This window comes from Bufo bufo, chromosome 9 (genome assembly GCF_905171765.1).
Source record: "Bufo bufo chromosome 9, aBufBuf1.1, whole genome shotgun sequence".
NCBI classification, from domain to species: domain Eukaryota; kingdom Metazoa; phylum Chordata; class Amphibia; order Anura; family Bufonidae; genus Bufo; species Bufo bufo.
In genome coordinates, this window is record NC_053397.1 from 106232849 (window position 1) to 106253677 (window position 20829).

At 39.8% G+C, this 20829-nt stretch overlaps 1 protein-coding gene across 2 annotated transcripts in view; it reads left to right on the forward strand.

The window, feature by feature from the left end:
- The window catches only part of HMCN1 (hemicentin 1), a 723834-nt gene that overhangs the window by 30416 nt on the left and 672589 nt on the right, over positions 1–20829 (forward strand). For both annotated transcript variants that reach the window (XR_005774384.1, XM_040408842.1), the window contains exons 2-3: positions 11368–11438; positions 19691–19849. Coding sequence is in view for 1 of the 2 variants with exons in the window: in XM_040408842.1 (XP_040264776.1) it covers positions 11368–11438; positions 19691–19849 (230 nt within the window). In the remaining variant the exon portion in view is untranslated. The remainder of the gene's footprint in view (positions 1–11367; positions 11439–19690; positions 19850–20829) is intronic.

Below are 20829 nucleotides of genomic sequence, written 5' to 3' on the forward strand. Positions count from 1 at the left end.
GAGTGTCTGATTCCTCACTTCTATCTTTGTGTCATCTGGTTCCATTTGTTGTCCTCCAACCTCGGATGCTGTGATCTATGATCTTCTGTGTATTGAGCAGCTGTTCACTTTGTAACAGCAAGACTCCAAAACCTTCTTTTTCTATAAGTACAAAGTGTCTAGTCTCCTACAGTACATCAATGAGAAATGGCAGGGAGCATAGGATCAGAAGTCAGGCTGAGGCTGTAATCTGGTCCCTGCACCCCATGTACTATACTCAGGAGCCATGAGTCAGCACTACTCCTAAGGGAGTTATCTAAGTGCCCCCCTCCCCCGGTCTTTACCCTTTAACCCTTGAGCAAGGATTATGGGGTGAAAGGCCAGGGGGACCACTTAGATAATGCCCTTATAAGTAGTCTCTGTCCCGTAGACCACTGACCCATGGGGTTCAAATAAGCACTGGTTTGAAACACTGAGGGGACAGGCAAAATTGTAGTCAGGGACAAGCTGAGGTCAGGACAGGCACAGTTTGTGCAATTCAAGGTCAGTTCGAGGCAGCTCAGGAGATCAGGTAAGTCAGGCAACAAAGGGTCAAATCCAGACACAGGTAGTAGTTGGTACACAGGAGAATGAAACAAGACTAGATCAGTAGAACCTATTGCTCAGGAAACTTCCCACAGGATGAAGGTGCCCTATCTAACCTCAGGTCACTGGCCTTTGGCTGGAGAAGATAAAGTTGTGCTTGCTGGCCCTTTAAGGCCTTTTTCACATGAGCGAGTTTTCCGCGCAGCTGCGATGCGTGACATGAATGCATAGCACCCACACTGAATCCTGACCCATTCATTACATGAGCAATTTTTCACGCATCAGTTCTGCGTTGCGTGAAAAACGCAGCATGTTCTATATTCTGTATATTCTGCGTTCGTCACTATCTAATTGATGGGGATGCGACCTTCCCCCCCCCCCAGCTGCTTGAAAGCATCGGTGCTTGAAGTAGCACAGCGGATTTTTGCAGCTCACGAAGCACAGCACCGTAAATGGCACAGTGGCTGTGCTTGGTATAGCGGTTCAGCCCCCATCGATCAGATACCAGGGGATAGGTAATTATGGCATCATTGTAGCTATTAGAGTGCCCCAATAATTAGTTTACGCTGAATTTTTATATCATAAAATATCTTATATAGAGGTTGGATCTCCATTATAGATACATAGCTCTAAATTCCCTGCTGTTCTTCATACAGCCATAGAGTAGAATAAGAACATTCTGGCTGCCTGCATTGCACAGTAATGTATGTAGGTCTATAGCTGCTATATACTGTATATACAAATGTGGAGAGCTCATTTTAATAAGAGATGGGAGCAGTACTTGTGGGTGATTGCAGAGAGATTAGGAGAGTTCTGGAAAATCGGAGAGAAAAGTAAGTATCCTTTACGGCAATCATCCTGTGGGATCCTGTGTGTATGCAGCTATAAGTTGCATTTGACTCACTGAAAAAAGTGGACTAAACGGGTGGAAATGCTCCAAACCCATACACTGTAGCGTGTCTATAACCGGGGGAGCAATTCCTCCGCATGCGGTCCGCAGATAACGGCAATCCCCAGCAAAAAATGCGTACAATGGAGGATGACGGGGCGGACTGCATGCACCACAAGGACATCTTACACAAAATGATACATTGTGCAGATGAAAAAATATACTGTACATACAAAAATCACTGCAAAAAATGCACCAAAATGATACGCAACTGACAATACTAGCTAATTCCTCAGACTGATGTTAAAAGCTGAGAACTTTACCAATATCTTCCAGTCAGGAACATATCGGAGCCCCTCATGCACCACGTCACGGTGTCTCAGCACGCATGGGGTCCTACCACTAAAACGCCCGTGGTGTGTGAACAGGGTCTGAACAGTGCAATTAACTCACAGCCAGGCTCTCACATGCCTCCATAGTGGTATCACAAATGCACTGAGAGGTAGGATAAAGCTGTGAGCTGCACCCACAACAGACCATGTGACACAGAAGCCGCACCCACAACAGACCATGTGATACAGAAGCCGCACCCACAACAGACCATGTGACACAGAAGCTGCCAGGTGCAAAAGAACGTTACCAACAAAATGAAGCGGCACATTCCATACACATAAAGACAAAAAACTCACTGAAAAAAGTGGCCTAAACAGGTGGAAATGCTCCAAACCCAGACACTGTAGCGTGTCTATAACCGGGTTGGCAATTCCCCTGCATGCGGTCCGTAGACAACGGCAATCCCCAGCAAAAAATGCGTACAATGGAGGATGCCGGGGTGAACCGCATGCACCACAAGAACATCTTACACAAAATGATACATTGTGCAGATGAAAAAATATACATACACAATTCACTGAAAAAAATGCACCAAAATTATACGCAACTGACAATACTAGCTAATTCCTCAGGCCGATGTCAAAAGCTGAGGACTTTGCCAATAGTACATTTTTAAATAGTTAATTTTATTTTATTGCATGAAATAATTATTTGATCGCCCACCAATCAGCAAGAATTCTGGCTCTCAGACCTGTTAGGTTTTCTTTAAGAAGCCCTCCTACTCTGCACTCATTACCTGTATTAATTGCACCTGTTGTTACCTGTATAAAAAGACACCTGTCCACACAGTCGGTCAATCACGCTCCAACCTCTCCACCATGGCCAAGAACAAGGAGCTGTCTAAGGACACCAGGGATAAAATTGTAGACCTCCTTAAGGCTGGGATGGGCTATAGGAAAATAGGCAAGCAGCTTGGTGAGAAGGCAACAACTGTTGGCACAATTATTAGAAAATAGAAGAAACACAATCTTCCTCAGTCTGGGAAAAAAAATTATAGATTTTTTGTATTATCGCCATATTCTAATTATCATAACTTTTTTATAGTTATGTCTATGGAGTTGTGTAAGTGCTCATTTTTTGCAGGAGGATCTGTAGTTTTTATTGATACCATTCTGGGGTGTTTTTGACTTTTCAACCACTTTTTAGTGCATCGGCTATTTTTTTTTGTTACTCCATTCACAGTATGAGAAAAGTTTATTTTATGTTCTAATAGTACGAGTGTTTTCACATGAAGCGATGCCCATGTTAATTTTTTTATTGTTTATTTTTATGTAATGGAATGTTCTCCATTTTCCCATACAGAAATCGCTACATTACAGTTAAGTGCTGCCACCTGCTGGCCTGAATATTAATATACAATTAATGAGCCTTGAAGCCTAGTACAGGCTCTGGTTTGTTACTTTCATAGAACGCCTTCTCTGATCTCCGCCCAGGAGAGGCGGTGCCACCCGGGAAGAATGCACTTCCACGTTTTAGGCCTCTCAGATGCCGTGGTCACATTCGACCATGGCATCTAAGGGGTTAAATGGCATTAGCCATGGGTGTCTGCTGTGTGAAACAGCAGTCACCCGTTTGCTATGGTGCCCACTTTGGGCGCCATCTTGAAAGACCCGACATCTGCCATACATGCATGACTGATATCAGAAAGGGGTTAAAGCAAGCTTTCAGGCTCCCCCTTATTAAGGCGTCTTTCACACAAGCAATGCAATCTGTATCTCCTAGCAACCATCAGTGAAAAATGCATTGTATATACGGATTTCTTCCATTTTTCACGCGAGCCCCATTCACTTCTATGCAGCACGGGCTGCATCCAAAAATGCACAATATAGAACATGCTGTGATTTTTCCTGGGCACAGAAATGCAATGAAAAATGAGTGAATGAATGGGTCAGGATTGTCAGGATACTATCCATTCACTACACTCACTTGTATGAAAGAGGCCTAAGGCTCATTAATTATGCACCCTCTGTAGAGAATGACCTAAATATCATGTTTGAGCTTATGGCAAGACAGTAGCTTTCTTTACCCAGATGTTTGTGTCAAGGGATGACCTTTTGGCCATGTCTCTGTATTCTGATTTTTTAACAGATTTTTTTTGTATATCTTATAGTTTGACATAACAGATTTTATTGAGAATTTGGGCCATCATATGGTCACATACAAACAAGAGAACAGGAACATTGCAGTAGATCAGCTTTAACTATATTCCAAACTGAACCAACAGGGCATGCTGAAGTTGCACCCAATGTTTTGCTATCCCATGCTTAGATTTAATCCCTTACCTTTTCCTAAAACACCACAAATCAAACATTTTAGGGGGACTTTGTTTGGCAGTATTCTGTGGCTAAAGTGTAAATAGGCTTGCGTGCTGTGAAACATGAGTGGTGGAGTCTGAACCTCTTCAAAATACACTATATGGACAAAATGTAGTGAGACACTACACATTACAGTACATCTACAGGAGCTTTTATGACATTGACATTTCATTCTAAATCCGTAGGCATTAATTTGGAGTTAGCCCCCATTAGCTAAAACAGCTTCCACTGTTCTGGTAAGGCTTACTGCAAGACTTTGGAGTGAGTGGACTTTTGACTCTGTGGATATTTTTGTCTAATAATCCTCCATTTCTGAGGTAAGACACTGATGTTAGATGAGAGGGCTTACTTTTTGTCTTTGTTACAGTTCATTTCAAAAGTGTTGGGCATGAGGTCAGGGCTTTGTGTGACCATTCAAATTCTTCCACAACAAATTCACCAAATCATGCTCTTATGGGCCTTGTTTTGTGCACAGCAGCACAGTTATGCTGGAACAGAAAAGGGACTTCCTCAAACTATTCCCACAGAGTTGGAAGCATACATTGATGACCTCTCTCCAACATCACTGGAGATGGAGAAGAACCTCTGTAAAGATGGGGCCTAGACGACAGAATCATCTTTGCCTCAGTAACAAGGTATTTTTAGTCCCTTTACATCACAAAAAGTGCAACACCAAGCAATCAAAAATGTGTATGCCCCCCAAAATAGTACCAATCAAACCATCATCACATCCCACAAAAAATGAGACCCTACCTAAGACAATCTTACAAAAAATTAAAAAAAACAATGGTTCTCAGAATTTAGAGACTAAAAGATAATTTTTTTTGTTTCAAAAATGTTTTTATTGTGTAAAACTTAAATAAATAAAAATATATACATATTAGGTAATGCCACATCCATAACAACCTGCTCTATAAAATTATCACATGACCTAACCCCTCAGATGAACACTGTAAAAAAGAGCAAAAAAAAAACTGTCACCTTACATCACAAAAAGTGTAATACCAAGTGATTAAAAAGTCAAATGCACCCCAAAATAGTACCAATCAAACCGTCCCCTCATCCCACACAAATGAGCCCCTACATAAGACAATCGCCCAAAAAAAAAAAAAAAACTATGGCTCTCAGAATATGGAGACACTAAAAAAAAAAATAAAAAAAAAAAGGCTTTATTATGTAAAACAGAAACCAACAAACAGTAGACATATTTCATAAAGTCTCGTCCATAACAACCTGTTCTATAAAAATAGCACATGATCTAACATCTTAGATGAACAAAAAATTAAAACTGTGCCAGAACAGCCATTTTTTGGTTACTTTGCCTCACAAAAAGTGTAATATAGAGTGATCAAATGATATGTATCCCAAAATATTAATAAAACTGTCTCTTCTCTACTCTCTGCCTGGGCCTACACACCACAGTACGCAGTGTGAGCATCAGTCTCACTACATGTACTGCGCATGCACAGCAACGCTGGCTAGTTCTCTGTGGGTGTACCGCACTATGAGAAAAAAACTTGAATATCATCAGCAACATAACTAGGAAATATAGAGTGCAGAGAAGGCATAAAACCCTAGATCAGACTGCTTTTTAAAAAAATAATAAAGAAAAAGACTGTATCAGACTGCTTTCTAAAACAAACAAAAAACCTAGATCAGACTGCTTTCTAAAAAAAATTTAATAAATATTAGGTTATGAAAAAATCTTCACTATGTGTCTCAGGAGGAGGTCATCCATAGTCAAGCGATTGCAGCAGGAGTGTCCCTGCTGTGTCCTGTCTACCTTAGGGGAAAATGATCTCTAAGCCCGAGCCTTTGGCCGAGCCCTGTCTCTTCAATCAGTTTCCAGACAAAAATGCTGCTGATCACTCTCTTCTCTGCAGAATTTCTTCAAGACTGGGTCAGAATTGTGCAGAAAGTGGTGCAAACCAGGGGTGTAACTTCCACCATAGCAGCCGTATGTCCTGTGGCAAGACTAAGGCCTCTTTCACACGACTGTATGTTTTTTTTCAGTGTTTTGCGGTCCGTTTTTCACCGATCCGTTGTTCCCTTTTTTTGTTTCCGTTTTGTTTCCATTTCTGTTCCGTTTTTCCGTTCCATTTTTCCATATGGCATATACAGTATACAGTAATTACATAGAAAAAATTGGGCTGGGCATAAAATTTTCAATAGGTTCCGCAAAAATGGAACGGATACGGATGCATTTATGTATGTGATCTGTTTTTTTGCGGACCCATTGACTTGAATGGAGCCACGGAACGTGATTTGCGTGCAATAATAAGTAATGTTCTATCTTTCAATGGAACGGAAAAACGGAAATATGGAAATAAGGAAATGGAATGCATATGGAGTACATTCTGTTTTTTTGGGCGGAACCATTGAAATTAATAGTTACGTATATGGACGGTATACGGAACGCAAAAAATGGCCCGTAAACGAAAAAAAAAAAAAGGTTGTGTGATAGAGGCCTAAGGGGGAAATTTATCATCTACATGCACATGATTTCTGACTTTAAAAAGTTGCAAAGTTCTCAACTTTTTAGACACCATTGTGACAAAATATTGTTGCAAATGTAGTATTGTGCACTGTTAGTTGTGCTGTAAAGGACATCATGAGGCTAACCAGCGCTATGACGTTCTTTACCTATTACAGAGCTCAGCACACAACATGCGGCTGTTTACTGAGCAGTGCAGCGCTGTCAGCGGCCTGTGTCCCCCTGGGCCCTTAGGACTGGAAGCACCAACAATCAAGCAAGCGTGCGACTGACTTGTGTTTTGTAGATGAGACATATTTTAAGTTAAAAGGACATTTGGGAAAGTGCTGCTGAGTTTTGGGGTGCTGTGTGGAACCTATTTAGAAATTTGGATTCTGTTTTGTAGTGGTCGCTTGTGCAGGTAATGGTGAGCGTGGGTGGTCTTGACTAGCCGCAGAGGGGGATATGGGGTGTAGGAGAAGGGGGGTGGCAGGAAAGTTGCTCTGGTGGGGCAAAGGGGCTCATTAAAAAATTTGGTGTGGTGCCCAGCTTTGTCTAGTTACGCACCTGATGCAAACTGTCAAACAGGGAGAGTAACTTTATTTCTTGTTTAGGCCTCCTGCACACGACCGTTTTTTCCCCCCGTTTACTGGCCATTTTTTGCGTTCCGTATACGGTCCGTATACGGAACCATTCATTTCAATGGTTCCGGAAAAAAAACTGAATGTACTCCGTATGCATTCCGTTTCCGTATTTCCGTTTTTCCGTTCCGTTTAAACATAGAACATGTCCTATTATTGCCCGCAAATCACGTTCCGTGGCTCCATTCAAGTCAATGGGTCCGCAAAAAAACGGAACACATACGGAAATGCATCCGTATGTCTTCCGTTCCGTTTTTTGATGAACCATCTATTGAAAATGGTCTGCCCAGCCCAATTTTATCTATGTAATTACTATATACTGTATATGCCATACGGAAAAACGGAACGGAAAAACGGAACAGAAACGGAAACACAACGGAAACAAAAAACGGAACAACGGATCCGTGAAAAACGGACCGCAAAACACTGAAAAAGCCATACGGTCGTGTGCAATAGGCCTTACTTTGTAGTGTAACCCTACGGCAGACATTTCATGTATACATTTGCTATTTGCATTCTTTACCAATGCTTTCCACTCGATCTGGAGCCTGCAGTTCACATTCAGGAATGGAGAACATGTTTTTTTTGTCCTTAGTTGTACAACTATTTTGTGTGACTACAAATCCTGTGTGACTTTACAAACTGGTTTACAATTTGTGGAGCCTAGGAATAAGACATTTCTTAATTAAAGTAACAAAATGCCGGCATATTGGAAGCAATTTGGGAAAGTTCTGTTTGCTTCCTAAGAACTGTAGGGGATTCTATATTCATTTATTTTGGCTTGAATTGGAATATAACAACCGGGCAAATAATGTATACAATATAACTGTGATTGGATTTGGCAAGGTAAAACTAAATGACATCAAGAGGACACAACAACCGTAACATAGGTGTAATCATCACATAGTACATGCTACCACTCATGACACTTTAGAAATACAGTACCATAGATTTTACCCATCTTTACAATAAAACATATTATACACAGCTGTATATTTCATGTCAAGAAATACTCTTCTTGAAGAGAATGATACAACAGCTTGTATTTGCACAATATAAGACTGCAATGTTACACCACTACATTGCACATAATGGTAGTGAATGTGGTCGGTTTGTGACCCACAAGTTGCCACAATTGAGACTTGACAGTCAACGGTAATCCAAAACTGGTGGATTTCTGCACTAACTTCTTTACTACCATTAGATGACTGTATAACAGTTGTCATCCTAAAGGGCTATTCCCATCTGGAACATGTATGGCAATTGCTAGAAATCAATGGGGCTAATCAATATTTGGCTTATTCACCAGCCTCTTACATGTGGAATCAGTCAGAAAAAGTAACATGCTCTCGCAATTGTTATTTGTGATGACATTTTCAGTGAAGTGAGCAGGGTTGTGAAAATCCCATTCACATGTATGGGATATAGATTACTATCAGATTTGATGTGGAATATAGCATGGATTCCATGCCAAAATCTGTAACATATCTGACAGGTGTGAACATGGCCTTTAAAGCCCCATGTCAAATAGATTGTACCAGGAATGAATGTAGATTATAGACTTTTGTCTTTAGGTTGTTTGGGTCACAAAAATTCTGATTCAGGATCAGCATGTCTGATACTTTTATTTTAATAGGAGCAGTGTCATGCTTCAGCTCCAAAGTAGACAACCTCTTTAATTGCATGGTCTTGTTAAAGGTTAGGCCTTTTTTTTTTCCCTTCCGTTTTTTTTGTGTTCTGTTTGCGGAACCATTTACTTCAATGGGTCCACAAAAACAACAGAAGGTACTCTGCATGCATTCCATTTCCTTATTTCCGTTCAAGGATAGAACATGTCCTATTATTGCCCACAAATCACGTTCCGTGGCTCCATTCAAGTCAATGGTTCCGCAAAAAAAAACAAAATGCATACGGAATGCATCCATATGTCTTCCGTATCCGTTCCCTTTTTGCGGAACCATCTATTGAAAATGTTATGCGCAGCCCAATTTTTTTTTGTACTTACTGTTTAAACATTATTGTATGCTTCCATTTCCATTTGCGATCCACAAAAAAAAGATCACAAATGGAAAAACAGAACGGAACACTACTGAAACAAAAACCCGGAAAAATTGATCCGTTAAAAATGGACCGCAAAATACTGAAAAAGCCATACGGTTGTGTGCAAGAGGCCTTAGGCAAAGGAAATTATATCCTTGGTATACCTACAGTAGGTTAATGTGATCTTGTGTCTTTAGTAAAAATGGTACATAAAATGGTCCTTTTAGATGGGCAAATATTACCCTGGAATGAACTCTAATTGGCGTTCACTTAAAGGACCATTTAGATGTGCGATTCAAACTGCATGGGGGACGGACAATTGTTGCTATATTGGCATATTGTCAACAGCAAGTCCACGACATACCCGGGCAGATGTGTCACCAACCAGTGTTCTGTGTTTGGATAAATGATCCGATCAGCCAACAAGCATTCGTCTTATTTGCAGTGGGAAATGATTGGGAATGAATTAATTCAGCAGATCATGTCATATGTAAGGGGGCCCTTAATTTGTCCTGCCGACCACGGTTGATAAAAATATTTTGCTATACGGATGATTCTATAGATGCAGTACTAATGTTGGTATTAGAACATCCGTGAATACTCATTTGTGTGGAAAGCTCAGTTTTGGGCTCTTTAATATTGTATGTTTAGCAGTGTCCTTGTAGAGCGGCGCTTGCAGAATAGAAATTCAATATATTGGAAATGATACTAAGCTCTGGAAGCAGAGTTGTCAACTGTCCAGAAATTTCTGAACAGTTTGTAAAAATAGACACCTTTTTTCATGTGTCCGTGAAAAAAAACTGATGTGCCCGTGATTATTTTTTTTAGCCTGGTAGTACTTGACTAGAATATTTTGGTGGTAATTATTAGTGTTGTGCAAATTGAAGTTAATGAAGTGGACTTCGATACAAATTTCAGGAAAAATTCTAATCGTCATGGAGGCGAATTTCCTTGTACTTCGTGGTAACGAATCAATTTTTCCTGAAAATAGCAGTTAAAAATAAAAAAAACATACTAAAGTCTGGTAATAAGTTCTTATCATAGACATCAATTACTTTCTTTATCATTCATAAATGATAAATTTGGCCATAAAAACTGTTTCAGCAGTTCATGCGCCTAAATTTAGATTTTTTTACAACAGGAAATTGGCGCAAGTTATGTTAAAAGAGCTGTGGTCGATGGCCCTGTATGCACTCCGACTCCACACCCAGTTTTTGTAAGGCCTCATGCACACAAACGTATCCTTCTGTGTCTGTTCCATTTTTTTTATTTGCGAACCATATTCGAAACCACTCATTTTAATGGGTCCACAAAAAAACTGAAGGTACTCCATGTGCATTCTGTTTCCGTATGTCCGTATTTCCATGCCGAAAAAAAATAGAACTTGTCCTATTATTGTCCGCATCACGAACAAGGATAATATTGTTCTATTAGGGGCCAGCTGTTCCATTCTGCAAAATACGGAATGCACACGGACGTCATCCGTATTTTTTGTGGATTCGTTTTTTGTGGACCGAAAAATACTTACGGTCATGTGCATAAGCCCTAAAGTGGAGAGGGTGGGGTAGAAACACCACTTGCACCTAGATGTTTTAAACCCAGGGTTTAAAACTATTTTACGCCAGAAAACTGGTATAGGGGGATGATAAGTTCCCCCAAAGATATTTTACAATTATATATTGAATAGAAAAACATAAGTAAAACTGACACTGATGGAGACTAATGGTTATTAGTGAACATTAAATTTGCTGCCAAGGCTAAGAACATTTAAAGAGGCATAGATGAACATACAGTAGTTGTGCCTCTATACAGACCACACCTGGAGTACTGTGCACAGGATTGGACATGTGTGTACTAGAAAGGCAAAGCTGACCCCAGGTGGGTGCAGAAGAGGACAACCAAAGTAATTAAGGGAAGGGAGGTAATTCATTTTGCTTGAAGATTGCAGACCTGTTACTATGTGTGCTAGTTCTTCTGACATACTGCAAGCATTAACCTGCTTTATAAATGTGAATTAATCCAGATTCAGTAACAATAACATTTCTGTTCCAGAAATTGGTCCAGTCACAATCACAACTGATCCAGAGACATTTAAGAATGAACTTAAAGAATTATACGTGCAGGTTAGTAGAACTTTTACGGGATCCTGACATGCAGAGCATTTGACATACCTTAGGTTTTTATAAATGTATAGCAGCTCACCCGTCTTGGCCTATAAATTTAGATGCACTGTACGCAGACTGCCCACCAGTCTGTAACTGGTAAAGAATAATATATAGAGATAAGCAGGCACTCTTTCATCCAAGAATGTACCAAGGAAAATGTCAAAAAATGAAGGAAAATTTTATTTCATCCACATACCGTATATATACAAATCACATAAAAAATGATTCTTCAATAAAAAAATAAAACATAAAATCTTATCCTTCAATAGAAAACATGGAATATAATTCTATAATGAAACATGAAAATAAAAATTGGGGTTCCCGGATGTGATCCCGCTCCGTCCGGCCCAGAGACCCGGAAGGTGTAATCTGAGGCAGACGAAGGAGCACACCATCACCTGCGTACCACCAATATGTCCCTAAGGATCCTAGCTGAACATATAACATAAAATCCCACCCTAAAATGATGACAAAAACCCCCAACTGTGAAGATGGACCATAAGATTGATATTAGTAAGCTAGAGATTCCTTCCTGAATCAGTATAATTAGCATTAATGATTAGATGGATAATTTGAGCACATGATTGTTGGTATGGATGGTCAAATTCATGTGCACAGTCTCAGCGGTGTCTAATATATCAATTCAGATATAGCTGTAGGATGTTTATAGTTCCTTTCACATATTGGAATAAAGGCAATAGCGTGGAGTGTCAGGAGACGATTCCCGGAGAGTGATATCACGCAAAGAAGAGCGAAATCTGGTGAAACGATTCGGTAACGATTTACTTTGTAACAGAGAACTTTATAAGGATAAGTTTTTGGCTACCCGGTATATTCCAATATGCGAAAGGAACTATAAACATCCTACAGCTATATCTGAATTGATATATTAGACACTGTTGAGACTGTGCACATGAATTTGAATATCCCTAACAAACAATCATGTGCTCAAATTATCCATCTAATCATTAATGTTAATTATACTGATTCAGGAACGAATCTCTAGCTTACTAATATCAATCTTATGGTCCATCTTCACAGTTGGGGGTTTTTGTTATCATTTTAGGGTGGCATTTTATGTTATATGTTCAGCTAGGATCCTTAGGGACATATTGGTGGTACGCAGGTGATGGTGTGCTCCTTCGTCTGCCTCAGATTACACCTTCCGGGTCTCTGGGCAGGACGGAGTTGCGCACCATCACATCTGTGATCCCCAATTTTTATTTTTATGTTTAATTGAAAAATTATATTCCATGTTTTCTATTGAAGTATAAGATTTGATGTTTTTTATTGAAGAATCATTTTTATGTGATTTGTATACCTTAGCTTTGTATCCTCATGCAGGCTTTATTTTACAGTTTTATTATTCATACCATATATTCTTTAAATAATTTAGATGATTAATCTGCTTTCATCTCTATTGATTAATCGATTTCATTTCTTGGCTGCTCATGAATATTCACTATGCTTATGCCCCATCCTCTTAGAATACATTATTCAGCATTTTTCTAAATGTTGACAGACGTCATTGGTTAAAATTCTTACTGAACTTATTAGTTCAAACATAAGAAAATTACATGGAAGTATTCTCATTTTGCTAAAAGTTCCTAAAAAAAATCTAATGTTTATTGGAGGTCCTGAAGGGGACAATTCCATTAGAACGTTTTTAAACTTTTAAATTTCTATGCTGCTTTTCTTTTTCATTTCGGCAATATACACTATTGAAAATGTAAAAAATGTTGTCCTTACAAAACAAATGATAAGACCTCCTATATAGATATGTAATACACTTTCAGTTTACTGCTGCTGTGAAGAAAAGATGGGTAATCCTTATGATAATAGTTGGTATAGAATTGGAATAATAGTATGACAGCTCTAATGTTCTCTTGATAGGCCTTGATAAAGATGCAGAAGAGCACTGATTAGTGTACAGTGTCCTGTTCTGAGTCACTACAGGGGTTTCTCTGGTCACAGTGATGGTGTGACTGAAGGAATTATGTGAGGCTGTTAACGTTGCAAAAAGTCCATACGCAGGAGGAAGTAAAAGAGTCAGGACAGGAAGTGGAGAGACTATAAAAATTATATCCAGAAAACCATTTGTAGATTGTAACCTCTTGCAGGCAGGATTCTCTCCTGCTCCGTACCAGTCTGTTAATAGTTTCTTCTTTATTGGATTTTTATATTTGTGTAACCCCTTTTTGATGTACAGCGCTATGGAATTAATGGTGATTTCAAATGAATAATAATAATAACCATCAACTCGTTTTTAAAAATAAAAAAGAATATTCCCATTTGTTTATATGTGATGAATAAAATCTTCTGGGTGTGTTCTTTTAAGAGTAATCATTCATATTCCACAGAAAACACAGCTACACTGAAGTGACTAGACATGAACATTAAAGTGTTTTTTAGCTGTGATCTTTTGACTAGGTTTTAGTTTTTTTTTTAATGCAGTTTTTGAAGCTAAATCCAGGAATGGATCGTACATGGAGGCTGAGTTTTCTCCTCTTTTTGAATCCACTCCTGGCTTTGGCTTCAAAAACCTGAATGTTGAAACCTAGCCTTAAAGGGGTTCTGCACTTTGTTCAAACTGATGATCTATCCTCTGGATAGATCATCAGCATCTGATCGGCGGGGGTCCGACAACCGGGACCCCCGTCGATTAGCTGTTTGAGAAGGCAGCGGCGCTCCATTACTTTCAGACACATTACTAGTATTTTTTATTTTTTTCAAATCGCAGCATGCTTTGGGTGTGAATTGTTTTTAAGGCGTTCCCTCATACATTTCTCTGTAGGTAAAACGTGCGCCTCAAAAAATGATGCACCATAGCCATATTTCCATGTTAAGCCGGTGAGACAACTATGAATGGGTTGTGTTCTTGTTCCTTATATATGCTTCCAGGTTATTGATAAGAATTGTTGCAGATTTTCCTGTGCGTATTTGCACAAGGAAAAGCAAAATCTATTATAATACATGTGGATGAGATTTTAACAGTTTTTCTATATATTCTGCATGAAATTTTCACATGGAAATTGACTTGTGGTGCAGATTTTTGCATACACCCTGTACACAGCATGTGTGTGTGCCTTTTATGCATGCTACTGTGAATTTGTTGCACATTTGCATTGAAAAGTCTGCCTAGTGTGCAGCTACCCACAAAGTAAAAAGTGGACACAATGGTTAACTCATCATCTGAACTCCAGATTATTTGTTCTTGTGTTTCTGAACCACCATATTCAGAAATATGCACACAAACGTTGTTGGGTCCGCATCTGAGCCGCATATTTTGAGGATCGGATGTGGACCCATTCACTTCAATGGGGCTGCAAAAGATGCAGACAGCATACCATAGGTCCGTTCTGTGGCCCCGCAAAAAAATAGAACATATCCTATTCTTGTCCGTATCATGGCCAAATCTTCCATTCCGCAAATTGTGGAACGCACATGGCCGGTATCTGTTTTTGCGGATCTGCGATTTGATGACCAAGGTACGGCCATGTCCATGAGGCCTTATAAAGACATATTCACAACTCTACTCAGATTATGTATATATTCTGCTTGTGTGAACATACCCTTGCTTTCCAGTCGGTAACCTACAAATAGTGTAATACTGTACATATGTGTGATGTTAAATAATTTTGCGCTAAAACAACATTTTCTGGCAGTGATAACTTTATTGGCTAACCACAAAAATTCTATTTGAAAGCAATTGTGAACCTTGACTTACGGGTCTATTAGGCTAGTTTCACACTAGCGCTTTTAGCGTTGCCGCCTTGTCCCATTAACTGTAATGAGGACTGGCAGAGATACATCCGCAACCTGGCAAATGTGTTGAGAATAGTTTTTTGGCTGATTTACATCTTTCATAAGGATGGAAGATGCCTGACCATCGGGCACCACATCTCCCTGTGTAATCATGGAAGTGCTGCAGATAATGAATAGCAATCATTCTTCCCACATTCACTTTGCCCAGTTCTTAAATTTACTTCTCAGTATAAAATTGCCCCAATGAGGGGATTAAATTGGAGAAACAATTCAAAATGAAGGAGCCAGAACCAGGATGCATTTACACATATACATAATAAAAGAGAAGCCGGATACACCTATGGGTAAACATTTTCTGGATATTAGTTCACTGCCTAATAGAGCGGTTAAAATTGAATAACAAAACTTATTTTGTTATCTATTTCTTAATATACCTTCTGAGGCCCCCACTGGCCCTATATGGGACTATAACAGGTCATCTTCTCATTGTACATACCTAACTATATATTTAATAGTGGATTTGGGGATTACAATATGGCACTTGGTTGTACTATAATAATCACGCTGTGACCCCATTCTGATTGGTGACAGGATATGCTGACAGTTACGGATATCCCATACTGACAGATATCTTTTCCCTAATCTATGACTATTCTCCTTTTATGGCAGTACGATATGTCTAGACTTTATGCTTTCACTGTTTTCAGTGGTAATATAACTCTAGATCTTCCTTTGCTTTAAATGTCCATGTTTTTGCTTTCATTTTCCCATTTCTACTGACCTTAATAGGCTGCCTGAGGATCCCCCATTAATATGTGTAACGAGCAGGAGCGTATCTCCTTATAGATGGGCGGCAGTGCAGGACCTGGGACGTCACACCCCTTTACACGCCTGTGATTGGTCACCCAGACCAGCTCCCTCGCTCGGCTTCCCAGCGTATCCCTATTTATAGAGTAGGAACGGGCGGGCGCGCAAGGCCATATCAGCGCCGATGCTGCTGCACGTTTCATGTGCAGTGTTCTCCGCTTGTTCCCTATTTTAGGCAACCACTTATGGAACTAGTACCCGCTTACCCCTTGCTCCTGAAGAAGTGCCCGCTACAGGGTTAACAGAAACGCGTTGAGCGCCCTGCTCCTTGTTCCTATTAAGTAGCCTCATACAAGCAGCAGCAGGGGCTCCCCTGAATCTGCCCTGGTGTTAGTAACATAGACACTTCCGGGCAGCTTCTGTAATGTGGGATAGCTGGACCAGAACCTTTACTAAAATATAAAGAGACTTGGTCCTTTGCTGTCACGATTTGGGGACCTACCGCAGTTATATGATTTTCTACTGTGTTCATCCATAAATAGTGTCCATCAATTCTGCGACGTGAGTCCGGGATTCAGTTGAACACATACTGTTCCCCTGACTCTTGGTCCTATCTGCCTATCTCTGAAACCTAAGAGAGGGATCAGCTGTATTTTATCTAGTACCTTTAATAAAGTTTTGTTATTCAATTTTAACCGCTCTATTAGGCAGTGAACTAATATTTTGATAAAAGAGACGGAAAACCACCCTATATAGTCATCCGTTAGAATAAACATTTTCTGGAGCAGACCACAGAATGATGGACTTAAAGGGGTTGTCTCACTTCAGCAAGTGGCATTTACCATGTAGAGAAGGTTAATACAAGACACTAATGTATTGTGATTACCCATATCGCTTCCTTTGCTGGCTTGATTAATTTTTCCATCACATTATACACTGCTCGTTTCCATGGCTATGACCACCCTACAACAGTGTGCACACACAGCCACTGCTGATGGATTGCAGGGTGGTCGTAACCGTGGAAACAAACGGTGTATAATGTGATAGAAAAATTAATCCAGCTAGCAAAGGAAGCAATATGGATAATAATACCTTAGTAAAGTGGCTTGTAATAACTTTTTCTACATGATCAATGCTATTTGCTAAAGTGACACAACTTCTTTAAAGGGGACACTACATATTAGACAGAAGTTGATTGATTACTGAACAGCAATTTAACAAATCATGTGGTGAACAACCATTTTGTAGACATTTTAGTGCACATTGGCAATTCTATTTATTCAAACTGGCAATACATGTTCAATAAAACTGGGATATGGACAAACCTTCTTCCTGGGAAAGTCCTTTCCAAGAAATATTTTTCATCCATAAATTATCTTTCTGTAAATGAAAGATCTTTCATCTATCAGACTAAAATCAAAAACTCAAACATCCGGAAATCTGTCATTGGGTGGCTAAAACGATCATTTGTTGTTAAATTTCTTCTGATGATTTATTTGATTGAAATCATCCGTTTTCATTAAAGGGGTTGTCCAAGTTATATAAAAACTTGAGCAACCCATGTAAACTGCTGAAAATGAATGGATACTCACCTGTTTTCTCCTCTGCCTCTTTATGCGCTGCGCTTCAGTCCTCACATTCTGTGCACACAGGTCACTGCTGCAGCCAATCACTGACCTCAGCAGAAATGTCCTGTGCACAGCTGAGGCCAGTGATTGGCTGCAGCGGTTACTAGTGCATGGAACATCACCGCCACAAGCAGGAAGATGACGTCAGCAGCAGGAGGACTGAGCACTTGAAGAAACAGGGAATCAAACAGGTTGCTCGAGTTTTTATATAACTCAGACAACCTCTTTAAATTTTGACAATTTTTTTCCGGGTACCTTAGGTATTTACCTTTGTTGTCAAGTCATCTGTATTTATCAGTTATTTATTGCTCTGGTTTATCTACCATATAGAAATGTCTGTAATATCTTTTATTGTTGTGCTTTTCTCATTCATTTATAAATTGCTTGATGAAGGAGCATTTGTCCTCGGAAAGCTTGCAAACACAATTTTTTCGGGTTAGGTAATAAAAGTACACTGCTATAATACTTTACCTGTAACATCAGACAGATTTTTCTAGCCTGTTTTTGGGCTATACTGAAATAGTGTACTACAAACCCCTAGTGCTTTATCATGCTAGTGCTTTTATTCCTTGTCATTGGAGGCTATTATCCCTTTAAAAGCAGGTATGGCACCACGGCTTGTGACTGGTGTTAGATTAGACTCCTGTAAGCTAAAAGGTTAGAGCTAAGTGTGGAGCTAATACATTATTTCCGACTCTTTGAAAAGCTCTTTGAAAACCTCAAAGGCATGCCACAGGGCTTCAAAAGTAACAGCCTTAGTCATTAACTGCTATTTACTAAGCCCTTTCTAATGACTTTGATGCGGTATTATAAGTAAAGTTATTTGTCTTCACATAACTCACTAATAGCTGTCATTAATCTCAGGTAACATGTGGCTTGGTTTGATATTTTAGAGAAGTGTAATACACTGGGGCAATAAAGAAGATTGTTTACCCTGGTACATGTCACAAATCATCTGCCAAGTTGCCATTTCATCATTCATGCCACAATGACAGTTCAGGAGTCTCTCTGTAATTTAAAGGGGTTGTACAGTGGCTTAATATTGATGAACTGTCCTCAGGATAGGTTATCAATTTCAGATTGGTGGGGATTCAACTCCTGGCACCCCCACCAATTAGCTGTTAGAAGGGGTTGTGGCACTCTTACGGGAGTCGTATCCTTTCCATTAACACGAAAGGGACAAGCAGTTCTAATTATACTGGACCTCCATTGTGAAGTGCTACAACCCCTTTCAAATAGCTGATCAGCAGGAGTGCCAGGAGTTGGACCAACGCAGATCTGATATTGACGACCTATCCTGAGGATATGTCATCAGTAATAATCCACTGCACAACCCCATTAAGATACACCATCAACAAATGGTCATGGTAGTAGACCTCCACAAATCAGCATGCTGAAGGAGCCATGCACAGTTCCAGGTGCACAGGCTTGAATGGACAAGTGACTATGACATTTATACAGATACTGAAGAGGATGCAATGCTTGCAGGAATACCAGGCCCCTTGATTGTGCTATTCCGGGGTGTTGACACTTACTGTACTGATTAGTGAGAACCCCATTATTGTAGCAGGGAATTGAAAAGATCACTCCCTGTCACTAACATCTCTAAATTAAGTCAGAATACAAAAGGTAGCGAGACCAGGCTGCCTAAATTAATATGAACCCCAGACTGTACCTCCTTAAAAATAGACTCCAGATGCCCTAAATTCTCACTCCCAGGCTTTAAGACATGAAGGGGTTCAGAGTGAAGAAGAACAAAGAGAGTGAGCAACAAGGAGAGTTGACTAGTCTTTTCGGAGTTCTCTGCAGGTCAAAGTTCTTAAATACTTTGGCATATGCAACAGATTTGCATAGGTTGGAATGATCATCTTTTCACCTTAGATGCATTGTACTGGTTGAATAAGCAACATTCAAGGCCTTAATATGTCCCAAGTGTTCACACATTGATTTCTACACTGTGCTTTAATATGAACAATCACTCTTTTGTGCTGCTTCTTCCTGCAATTAAAGGGCGGTGGTGATTGTCCGGAGATGAGTGTTGGAGCTATTAAAATTGCCCTGGAAATATCTCTTCCTGGATCTTTTATCTATGTGTTTACTGATGCAAGATCGAAGGATTACCAGCTTGCCAATGATGTCCTACAATTAATACAACAGAAACAGTCACAAGTGAGTATTAAGACAAGCCTACAGGCTCTATTTACATGGGTGAGTACTTAGGGTAATGTTTGGAAATTAACGATTTAAACCCAATCACTGCCCGATTGTTTACACCCCCCAGTCACCCCTCTCTGTTTGGGGGTCAGTGGTCATTACTGCGATCAGGTTCTTTGTTTGTCAGCAGCACAGCCCTCTTTACACAGGGTGATGTGCCGCTGACAAATGATGACTTTAAATGCATCAGGAAAGATGTGATCACTAGTGTTGGGCGAACATGCTCTGTCAAACACTAATTTTACTCCAGAACACCACGTTTGTTGGATGCTATGCAGCCAATAAACATGCGCGGAAGTACTGGCACTCACTGTAATGCTGTAGCCATGTTGGCAGTGATTGGCTGCTATATAGCACCAGATGACACGTGTTCGGCTCAGTCTTAGTCAGGTAGAGCTGTGCTGAAGAAGGGACAGATAGTGTAGGGAGTGAAATAGTAATATTTTAGTGAAAAAACTTGTTAGAGACAAAAAAGTCCTTTTAAGGACTATAGTTGTATCTGGCTGCAATATATATTATTAGCGCAACATGTGCTAAATTGCGTGCAATTGTTAGTGCCGCTTCTGATAGTGACACACCTCTGCTACATCTTTTATTTTACATTTGCGCAGCCTAAATATCTGTGACATTCAGTGCAATTGTTTGGTCGCTAGTGACAGCAACATTACGAGCGCTACATCTCATGTATAACGTTTGCGCATCCTATATATCAGTGACATTAATTCTGTGTAATTTTTTATTAGTCGCTGGTGACAGCGACATTACCTGCGCTATACCTTCTGTATAAGGTTTGCGCATCCTAAAATTATATGCGACATTCAGTTTACTTTTTTCATAGACGCTGTGGACAGCGACATTATCTGTGGTACATCTCCTGTTTAACGTGTGCGCATCCTAAAAATATCTGTGACATTCAGTGTACTTTATTTGCGCAT